The 11,560-nt window shown below is 50.3% G+C and overlaps 1 protein-coding gene across 1 annotated transcript in view; it reads left to right on the top strand.

Annotated features, from left to right (window-relative positions):
- Positions 1-7,669: 7,669 nt before the first annotated feature.
- The window catches only part of TVP23A (trans-golgi network vesicle protein 23 homolog A), a 33,343-nt gene continuing 29,452 nt past the window's right edge, over positions 7,670-11,560 (top strand). The window contains exons 1-2 of the mRNA XM_043914317.1: positions 7,670-8,225; positions 8,478-8,557. Of these exons, the coding sequence (XP_043770252.1) occupies positions 8,217-8,225; positions 8,478-8,557 (89 nt within the window). The 5' untranslated portion in view covers positions 7,670-8,216. The remainder of the gene's footprint in view (positions 8,226-8,477; positions 8,558-11,560) is intronic.

Genomic DNA, 11,560 nt, shown 5'->3' with positions numbered 1-11,560 from the left:
CCCAGCATCAGGGTCTTTTCCAATGAATCAGCTCTTCTCATCAGGTGGCCAAAGTATTGGAGCTTCAGCTTCAGCATCAGTCCTTCCAATGAATATTTAGGGTTGATTTCCTTTAGGATTGACTGGTTTGATTTCCTTGCAGTCCAAGGGACTCTCAAGAGTCTTCTCCAGCATCACATTGTTAAAGTATCAATTCTTCAGCACTCAGCCTTCTTTACAGTCCAACTCTCACACTCTCACATCCATACATGACTACTGGAAAAACCATAGCTTTTGGGCTTTAGTCTGCGAAGTGATGATATCTCTGCTTTTTAATATGCTATCTAGGTTTATCATAGCTTTCTTTCCAAGGAGCAAGTGTCTTTTAATTTCATGGCTGTAGTTACTGTCAGCAGTGATTCTGGAGCCCAAGAAAATAAAAACTGTCACTGTTTCCACTTTTCCCCTTCTATCTGTCATGAAGTGATGGGACTGGATGCCATGATTTAAGTTTTTCAATGTTGAGTTTTAAGCCGGCTTTTCCACTCTCCTCTTTCACCCTCATCTTTAGTTCCTCTTCACTTTCTGCCATTAGAGTGGTATCATCTGCATATCTGAGGCTGTTGGTATTTCTCCCGGCAATCTCCCTTAACTCAATGAAGCTATGAGCCATGCCATGCAGGGCCACCCAAGACAAACAGATTATAGCAGAGAGTTCTGATAAAACGTGGTCCACTGGAGGAGGCAATGGCAAACCACTCCAGTATTTCTGCTCCAAGAACTCCATGAACAGTATGAAAAGTCATCCCCTAGCCCTTGGCAAACACTAACCTGCTTTCTGTCTCTATGGATGTGCCAATTCTGGACATTTCACATAAATAGAATCAGGTAACATGTGCATCCAGCCTCTTTCACTGAGCATCATGTTTGCAAATTTCATTGCGGCTGTAGCAGGTATGGGCGCTTCTCTCCGTTTTGTTTTTTTTTTTTGCTGGGTCTTCATTGCAGTGCCGGTGGGTTTCTCTAGTTGTGGTGCTGGGGTTTAGTTGCCCCACAGCATGTGGGATCTTAGTTCCCTGACCAGGGATCAAACCCACATCCCCTGCATTGGAAGGTGGATTCTTAACCACTGGACCACGAGGGAAGTCTTCACTTCATTCCTTTTTATTGCAAATTATTCATCATATGGATAGTGTGAGTTTTGTTTATACTTATCAACTGACCGACATCTGGGCTGTTTCTGCGTTGGGCTACTAAGAACGATGCCTCTCTGAACATTCCTGTACAAGGTATTTTATAAACATGTTTTTGGTTCTCCTGGGGCTGTACCTAGGAGTGGCATTGCTGTGACTTTGTTTTTCCAAGAGTCCATTTTCAGAGCTATGCATCAAAGTATTACAGTGAAATGATAGATCCACTGAAAGATTTCACTGGGGTTTGCTTCAAACTCATACAGAAGAAGGGGACTTTCTCTGGTGGTCTAGTGGTAAAGAATCTGCCTTCCGATGTAGCAGACATGGGTTCAATTCCTGGTCAGGGAATTAAGATCCCACAAGCTGCAGGGCAACTAAGCCTGCCTTCCTGCTGAAACACACACCTGGCACACACACACACACACAAATCACACGGAAGAAGGAAATAGGGAATGGATCAATACGGAAAAGAAGAGCTGTTTTGAGAATTTTGTTACCAGGACAAGTACACGAGTGTTTATTACACTGTTTATATTTGTTTCAACCTGGGCATAAAAATTCTTTTCAATGCTGAGGCTCAGTTCAGAGTGACTTCCCTGTCCTCCTTTTGAATTCCCAGACGATCACGCTCTAGAATAGAAATGCAATGCGAGCTATATGGGTCATATGAAATGTACTCCTAGCTACATCTAAAAAAGTAAAATCGGGGCAAGTTGATTTTAATTGCACTTTAACCCAGTATAGCCAAAACACAATCATTTCAGTATGGGAGAAGCTTAAAAATTATGAGAAAATATATTACATCCTTTTTTCCTACTAATCCTTCAAACCCTGGTGTATATCTGATGCTGACAGAACATCTCCATCCGGTCTTATCCCATTTCAACGGCTCCACAGTGCCTTCCCAGGTTGGACAGGGACATTTGTTTGGGGCATTGAGTGGACTTTTCAGACAACTTTTGTGACTTTTTTGTTTTCGTTGCTTTTATCCATCTACAGGTTTCCCTGGTAGTTCAGTGGTAAAGAATCCGCCTGGCAATGCAGGAGACAAGGGTTCAATCCCTGGGTCAGGAAGATCCCCTGGAGAAGGGCATGGCAACCCACTCCAGTGTTCTTGCCTGGAGAATCCCACGGACAGAGAAGCCTGGTGGGCTACAGTCCGTGGGGTCGCAGAGTTGGACACAACTCAGAGACTAAATACCACACCATCCATCTACAACTGGAATGTTGGCCAAAGAGGGCAAGCACCTTTCGTGTCTTGCCAAGTGCTATGTCCCTGTGTCTAGACCAGCGTGTCAAGCACAGAGCACGTGAAGGCTGAGCAAGTGAAGGACCCAGGAGTGTGCAGGGCGATGAATCTCTGCCCGTTTCACAGATGGGGAGTCAGAGGCCTGGGCACAGCTGGGGCCCCCAAGTGAGTAGAAATCCAGGGCTCACCACAGGCGCCGTCACCCCAGCAAGGTGGACGGAGATCCTGAGGAAAGCCCACAAGAGGGGCCCATCTCCTCCCTCAGCTCTCTGCCCTGCCTTCCCAGGCACCGGCCGTGGCTGGAGAAGGACGGGGCCCAGGTCAGGTGCGAGGAGGCCTGTGAAGTGGGCGCAGCGTCTGCGGGGAAGCAGAAAGGTCAGAGGCCCAGGGGCAGCTGGGCAGCCCCCCAGGGTGGGAGCCCCGGGCTTCACGGGCCTGGATGCCCTCTGACCTGGAGCCACGGGGTGCCAGAGGCAATAGAGGACACCAGATAAATCTGAAGTTGAGAAAACTGACAATTTTTTTAGTGTAAGTACAGCCCCCAAATTTCATGGGAAGTACTTATACTAAAAACTTGTTTACCTTAAGTTCAGTTTCACCAGGACTCTTATTTATTTATTTTTATTGAAATATAGCTGATTTACAATATTATGTTAGTTTCATGCATACAGAAAGTGATTCAGTTACACACTTTTTCCCATTATGGTTTATGACGGGATATCGAATATAATTTTCTGTGTATACAATAGGACCTTGTTCTTCATCTATATTATATGTAGTAGGGTGTATCTGCTAATCCCAATTCCTAATTTTTCCCTCCTCCAGTTCCCCTTTGGTAACCTATGTCTGTGAGTCTGTTTCTGTCTTGTCAACAAGTTCATTGGTGTTGTTTTTTTTTTTTTTAGATGCCACTCATAAGTGATAAGATATGATATTTGTCTTGCTTACTTCTCTTAGTATGGTAATCTTTAGGTTCATCCACATTGGTGTAGAATGCGTTATTTCATTTGTTTTTGTGACTGAGTAGTATATATATCACACCTTCTTTATCCATTCATTTGTCGATGGACATGTAAGTTGCTTCCATGTCTTGGCTATTGTAAACAGTGCTGCTACAAACATTGAGGTGCATGTATCTTTTTAAATGGGAATTTCGTCCAGATATATATGCCCAGGAGTGGGATTGCTGGATCATATGGAAACTCTACATTCAGTTAAGGAACTTCTAAAACTGTTCTCCACAGTGGCTGCACCAATTTATATTACCATCAACAGTGTAGGAGGGTTCCTTTTTCTGCACACCCTCTCCAGTGTTTATTATTTGTTTTGGTGGTGGCCATTCTGACCGGTGCGAGGTGATGCCTCGTTGTAGTTTTGATTTGCATTTCTCTAATAATTAGTGATATTGAGCATCTTTTCATGGACCTGCTGCCCATCTGTATGTCTTCTTTGGAGAAACGTCTATTTAGGTCTTCTGCCCATTTTTTGATTGGGCTGTTTGTTTATTTTTATTTTGAGCTGTATGAGCTGCTTCTTTATCTTGAAGTTAAACCCCTGTCGGTTGCATCGTTTGCAAATATTTCCTCCCATTCTGGAGCTTGTTTCCTCTGTTTGTTTTCAGTTTCTTTTGCAGTGCAAAAGCGTATGAGTTTGATTAGGCATTTATTTTTGCTTTTGTTTCTATTGCTTTGGGAGACTGACCTAAGAAAACTCTGATATGATTTATGTCAGAAGAAGTTTCGCTGTGTTCTCTTGTAGGCCCCTGACTCTCACTTGCTAGATCTGGTAACCTGACGTGGGGGAAAGCAGGACCGCTGCCAGGTGCCAGGTGGGAAGCTCTCAGAACCAGTGGGAATGCCAGGCCGAGAGGGTGAGAAGGGGCTGCTGCTCCCCCTGCCTGAGAGGGGATGAGGGCAGCTCAGCGCCTTTGCCAGCCCCAGGCCTGATCACACACACCCTCCCCGCACTCACTACTAACCCTCCATGTCACCCACCTGTGTCCTGCAGAATAAAGAGCAGAAAGTCTGTGCCTCAGAGCCCAGCATGGTCCACTCAGGCCGACCCCTCCCACCTCTCCCAGCCAGGCTCTGGACTCCCACGTTTGGCCACATGAATCCAATCCAAGCCTTTGCCTTCTGGTCCAGCCCTGTGGGCTCCTGTCTCAGGGCCATGCAAGGCACTCTGTTCTGGCTGCAATTTGTCCCAGGCACACACAGATGGGGAATGGTCAAGGAAGCCCTCTGGGCTGGGAAGCACACGCAGGGCCTGAGCCTCAGGCCAGAGTCATTCCTTCTGCTGAGGGATATCCACCTTAATGGGGGGACCAAGAGCTGCACATACAGCTATCCAGCCCACAGGGGTTCCTTGGGCCCCAGGTTCCTCTCCTGATGACCACAGCCAGTATTACCAGGGCCACTATGTCCTGAATCCCTACTCTGAGCAAAGCACTTCACATGTGTCTTCTCTAGTCCTTGCATCATCCCAGCCAGGTGAGGGGAGGTGTGGTCCCATTTCACAGGTGTGGAGACTGAGGCCAGAGACTTGAAGCCTCCTGCCCCAGGCCACCCAGCCAGGGAGTGGTGGAGCCACATTCCCAGCTGGGTTGCCTGACTCTACAGGTCCACCTCCAAGAACCATCCAGAGGCCAGTGCCTGCCTGAGCCTGGAGCCCCTTCCCTTCAGTTGTTCTGGCTTCAGTGCTGGAAGCCACACTGCAGGGACCAGAGCTGGGGGCTGTTTCTCAAAGCTCTGTTCCCTAAGCCTCTCCTGGGCCAAGACCAGCAGAGGTGACGTGAGGAAGGATTCAGTGGTCATATTCAGTGATGCCAGTGTGAGGGGAGACGATCAGTGTTTCCCAGAAGTCTCTGAACCCAAGGATTCCCCACTGTCCTTATTAAAAGCAGATTCCCGGGACTGGCCCCGGAGCTTCAGGGGCCCTGGAAACTGCATTTAACCTGCAGCCCCAGGTTACTCCACTTACAATGCAGGAGACATGGGTTCGATTCCTGGGTCAGGCAGATCTCCTGGAGAGGGAAATGGCAACCCACTCCAGTATTCTTACCTGGGAAATCCCATGGACAGAGGAGCCTGGGGGGCTACAGTCCATGGAGTCACAAAAGAGTTGGACATGACTTAGTAACTAAACAACAATAATTATATATCATATATTATGTGACCATTTCTACAGTTATCAGCCTTTCAAATAATTTTGGGCTTCCCCTGTTGCTCAATGGGTAAAGAATCTGCCTGCAATGCAGGAGACATAGGAGACCTGGGTTTGATCCCTGCTTTGGGAAGATCCCCCAGAGGAAATGGCAACCCACTCCAGTTTTTTGCCTGGGGAATCCCATGGACAGAGGAGCCTGGCTGGCTACAATCCATGGGGTCACAAAGAGTCACACACGATTGAGCTCGCAGACCCCGGTTAAACCACTGCAGCTGGTTTCAAAGCCAATGATGAATTTTCTGCAGAATCCTCAGGCTCTCTGCCCACTCTGAAACTCCACAGGCTGACCCTGCAGAGGATCATCCAGGTGTGGGAGGAAGAGAGGGAGGGCGCTTTCCCCAGAGCCCCTAGTTCTGGCCCCCACCTCTGCACTCTCAGCTGGTGGCCCCCTGAGGACAGCTCAGGAGCATGTGGCCTCCACGTGGTGGGGGCTGAGACTCTTCTCCAGGTACCCCCAACCTGATGACTGAGAATGACAGTTTGACCCCAAATGGGGCTTCCAAGGGGGCTTTCCTACATCCTCACCCCCTTAAGGACTCTCTGAGCCCCAACTTAACAGACACCAACAGCTGGTGATTCTCAGAATCAGAGAAAAAGCCCCTAAATGTTCTGTAACGGCTTCTCAGCCTCACCTGCCCTCTGCTGTGGCCCCTTGTCTCCCCTGCCCCCATTATCCCTCCCAGGCAGTTGCAGCCAATCTGGGGAGGGCAGCTTAGGGTACCCTAGCCTCTCAGCGTGACACTCTTCTTTGCCTGGAGCAGGCTTTGGGCTGGAAGAGCCAACAGGCTTTTCCAGAAAGCCAGGCTTTGATGGTGGTTTGGTTGCTAAGTTGTGTCCAACTCTTGGGACCCCATGGACTATAGCCTACCAAGCTCCTCTGTCCACGGGATTTCCCAGACAAGAATACTGGAATGGGTTGTCATATCCTTCTCCGGGATCTTCCTGACCCAGGGATCGAACCCAGCATCTCCTGCATTGCAGGTGGATTTTTTTTTTTTTACTGCTGAGCCACCAAGGAAACTCTCTGGTGGTTGAGACCCTTACAATTCGAAGGGTGGTCCAGAGGCCTGCAACATTAGCATCATAGCATCACTTGAGTGCTGTTATCGACGCAGCCCCTCAGGCCCCACCCAGACCCCCTGACTCCCAAGATGGCATCCCAGGAGGAAGTACCCTCCCTCCCCACACACCTGGCAGACCCTTCGTGGGATCAGTTTAGGTAATGGGGGGGGGAGGTGCCTGCCCAAGGCTCAGAGCTTAGGTATCTCCTTGCCCCTCTGCTCCCTACCCCTCCCTCCTGGCAGCCACCCACCCCTGCAGGGACCAGTGGGGAGTGAATTGTGTCGGGACCTTGGAAACCACTAGCCCTTTTCGGAGTCACCAGAGATGGAAGACAGGTCCCTACTGCCCTTGGCGGGCGGGCAAAGGGCAGGACTAGGGGCCTTGGCATCTAGACTCTTTGACCTCTGCTCCTAGGTGGGTGGCCAGGAGGAGGAGAAGGCAGAAAGTAGAGGGGAGTGACCCTGTCCCAGGCCAGGAAAAGCTTTGGTGGTGACAAAGCCTTCCTTTGTGGGAGATAACTGGGAAGGCTTTCGTATCCATTTGTAGTCGTTGCTATTGTTCAGCCCCTAAATCGTGTCTGACTCTCTGTGACCCCGTGGACTGTAGCCAGCCAGGCTCCTCTGTCCATGGGATTTTCTAGGCAAGAATGCTCAAGTGGGTTGTCATTTCCTTCTCCAGCCGAGCTTCCTGGACCAGGGATTGAACCTGCCTTGCCTGCATTGGCAGGCAGATTCTTTACTACCCAGCCACCAGGGAAGCAGAAACAATACTACTGCTAATAATAGACTCTTTGTCCACAATGTGTGTCTGGCACCAGGATGAAGGCAGCATCACGGTGGGCGGCAGTGGGGCCCACGCCAGGGCTGCAGCAGATTCACCTGTTAAAAGGCTGAATCCGGGACTCCACTCCAGGCATTATGAGTCTCCCTGGTTGGCCTGGGAAATTGTTTTTAATTAAGGCCCTATGGAATTTTTTGGGATGGAGTGTTTGGGGAAACACGGGCCTTCTCCAGCTTTGAGAGAGGCTGCCCAACACGGACATTCATTCTTACACTCGCTCCCTCCCTCGGTCGACATCTAAGGAACATCCACCAGGTTCACCGATCCACCAGCTCTACTCCTCGCAGGATCACCGATCTGGGTTCCCGAGTCCGCCTCTGAGCCGGAATCGTCACCTCCCTGCCGCCGCTCCGTCTTCACTCTCCATCCTCGCATTGGGCGTCAGCTTTCTCTCCTAGGCGGTGTTCCCAGCGAGCCCGGGGCAGAGGGACCCCTCCAAGCCCCGCCCCCGCCCGGGCAGCCGAGCCCACCTCCCCCACCGGCGACTGCGCTCTGGGGCCCGCGCGCCCCGCCCCCACCGGCGACCTGCGAGGAGGCTGCACCCGGGGGCTCGGGCTCCGACCCACCCCGCGCCCACCACTGCTGCCGGCCAGGCATCCCAGCCCTTCCGCAGCGAGAGGTGCAGCCGGAGGCTGGGTTGTGGGCTCCAGGTGGGGGCTCTGGGAAGGATGAAGCAGGTATGGCCGCGGGGATGCCGGAGATGGGAGGGTGATGGCAAGGATGCTGGGAGCCTTCCGGAGGGCTGGGAGAAGCTGGGAGGAAGAGGAGGAGGAGGGGGAGGGATGCGGGAGCCGGGGCTCGGGCCTGCGCTGGACCCCGAGTGGGCGGGAGAGTGGAGAAGGGGAGGGGCCCCGCCCGCAGAGAGGGTCGTGGCCAGAGGGCCTGTGCTCCGCTGGGAGGGGCCTGTCACCCGCCATTGATGTCCCCAGGCCCTGGTGGATGATACTGAGGATGTGTCCTTGGACTTTGGCAACGAGGAGGAGCTGGCGTTTCGGAAAGCCAAGATCAGGTGCGTTCTGACCGGGTCGCCCGGCAGGCACCCCTCAGTGCTGCAGATTTATTCATTAACGTTCATTCATTCAGGATGTGCTGAGTACCTGGTGTATGCCAGGCGTAGGGCTCCCAACACACCCTGGACAGATCAGACAAGGCCCTGCCCTCCTGGAGTCTGTGGTCTTGGGGGGAGGGGGACTAACAGGTGAACAAAGATGTTAACAAGATAATTAGTGTGAGAAGAGTTGGGAAGAAAACAGGGTGATGAAAGAGAAAGTCACTGGGGGAGGCTAGCTTCCTTGTGCTTTTAATTGTGATGCTGAAGAAGACTCTTGAGAGCCCCTTAGACTGCAAGGAGATCGCACCAGTCAACCCTAAAGGAAATCAACCCTGAATATTCATTCATTGGAAGGACTGATGCTGAAGCTCAAATACTTAGGCCGCTTGATGTGAAGAGCCCACTCATTGGAAAGGACCCTAATGCTGGGAAAGGTTGAAGGCAAAAGGAGAAGGGGGCAGCAGAGGATGAGATGGTTGGATGGCATCACTGACTCAATAGACATGAGTTGAGCAAACTCCGGGAGATAGTGAAGGCCAAGGAAGACTGGCGTGCTGCAGTCCACGGGGCTGCAAAGAGTCGGACACAACTGAACAACTGAACTGAACTGAACTGAGTTATGAGAGGCAGCCAGTCATGGGAGGCTCTGACCAAAACCTTCCTTGAAGAAGAAAAAGCAGGTTTAAGGGCCCGGGGCTGTGTTTAGAAGGTCAAAGGAAAGCCACTGTGTCTGGAGGGTAGTGGGGGAGAAGACAGGGGTTGGCAGGAGGCTGGAGAGGTGGACAGGGGCTTGAATTTTTATTCTTGTCCCTCTTTCAACTCTAGCCAGTGAGATAGTATTGTTTTAGTAGCTCAGTCGTATCTGGCTCTTTTGCAATCCCATGGACCGTGACCCACCAGGCTCCTCTGTCCATGGGGTTTCCCAGGCAAGAATACTGCAGTGGGTTGCCTTTTCCTTCTCCAGGGGATCTTTCCGACCCTAAGATCGAACCCACATCTCCTGCATTGGCAGGCAGATTCTTTACCGTCTGAGCCACCTGGGAAGCCCCCAGCCAGATGTAGTGTTGGCTTAAAACAACAGAGATTTATTCTCTCACAGTTCTGGAGTCCAAAATCCGTTTCACTGGGCTGAAACTGAAGTGTCTACAGGACACACTTTCTCTGGAGGTTCTAGGGGAAAATCTGTTTCTTGCCTTTTCTTGCTTCCGGTGGTTTTCTGGCTGGTGACTCCTTCCTCTCCCTCTCAAGACGAGCATTGTAGCATTTTCCAGCCTCACTTTTATTTCACATCGCCTTTTCCTCTGTGTCACTCTCCCTCTGCCTTCCTCTTACTGGGTTACTTGTGGTTGCATTTACGGACCCACTTGGATAATCCAGAGTCATCTTCCCACCTGAAGATCTTTAATTTGATCACACCCACAGAGGCCCCTTTGCCATAACAACTTGGTGACTTTCACAGTTTCCAGCAGTTTCCCTGGATTGAGGGATTATTCAACCTACCATCATGACCGATGATTGTCTTTAAGGAAAGATGCTGTGAGAGAACTGGAATCCTGGGGTATCTTCTAGATCATCTAAACTCATTATGTGTTCAGTGACTTTTTAAAACATTTAATTGGAGGATAATTGCTTTACAGTGTCATGCTAGTTTTTGTTGTACAACTATATGACCCAACTGTAGGAATACATATACCCCATCCTGTTCGGACCACCCTCCTTTTGCCCCAGCCCACCCCTCTAGGTCACCATGGAGCCCCGAGCGGAGCTTCCTGTGTTATATAGCAGTTTCTTTCTGTCGGTTTTACACATGGCAGCGTATATAAGTCAGTGTACTCTCTGAATTCGTCCCACTTTCTCCTTCCCCCGCTGTGTGCACAAGTGTATTTTCTACGGCTGTGTCTCTATTTCTGTCCTGCAAATAGGTTCATCAGTACCATTTCCTAGTTCCATGTATATGCGTGCATATATGACATTTGTTTTTCTCTTTCTGACTTAACCTTGTTCTGCATAATAGACTCTAGGTTCATTCACCTCACTACAGCTGGCTCAGTGTCCGTTGAGCTCCTCCTGTATGCCCACATCTGGGCTGGTGGCTGGGGACACGTAGTGTACAGGACACACCCCCTACCTCTATGGCGTGGTCTGGTCTGGAGCAGGGATGGTCAGCCTCTGACCACATCAGCCACTGCTGACATTTGGGGCCAGGTTCCTCTTGGTTGTGAGGATGTCCTGTGCATTTAGGATATTTAGCAGCATTTCTGGCTTCTGTTCACCAGATGCCAGGAGCATCCCACCAGTGAGGTCTGCAGACAGTGCCAAGTGTTCCCTGGGAGGCAAACTTGCCCCAGGTTGGAAACCATTGGTGTTGGGGTGTAGGGTATAGGCATGCCCGTGGCTGTTATGATTCAATGTTTTAAATGCTGTGATTTCGGAGGGGGAAGGAGAGGGTGGGATGAATTGAGGGAATAGCTTTGACACATATACGATACCAAATGTAAAATTAGATAGCCTGTGGAAATCTGCCGCGTGACGCAGGGAACTCAGATCAGGGCTCTGTGACAACCTCGGGGGGTAGGATGGAGTGTGAGTTGAGAGGGAAGTTCAAGAGGGAGGGAACATATGTATACCTGTGGCTGATTCATGTTGATGTATGGCAGAAGCCAACACAATATTGTAAAGCAGTTATCCTCCAAATAAAAATAAACACATGTAAATATAAAAAAGTAAAGAAATGCTGTGATTGGCAAAAGCTTGGGCATTTATGCTGGCCAGGGGAGAAAGTGACAGCTAAGCTGAGCCCAAAGGATGGGTAGGAGTTAACTAAGAGACGTGGAGTGAGCACACACAAAGGCTTAGAGGTGAAAGCAAGAGTTTAAGGAGTTGAGACTGGTTTACTGGAAAGTAATTTGAGCAGAGATTGGGGCCACACCCAGAAGGGATGCTCTGGAACTGCGCTGTCCA

The sequence above is a fragment of the Cervus elaphus genome, chromosome 10 (assembly GCF_910594005.1).
Source record: "Cervus elaphus chromosome 10, mCerEla1.1, whole genome shotgun sequence".
NCBI classification, from domain to species: domain Eukaryota; kingdom Metazoa; phylum Chordata; class Mammalia; order Artiodactyla; family Cervidae; genus Cervus; species Cervus elaphus.
This window is presented reverse-complemented; position numbering and strand designations above follow the sequence as displayed.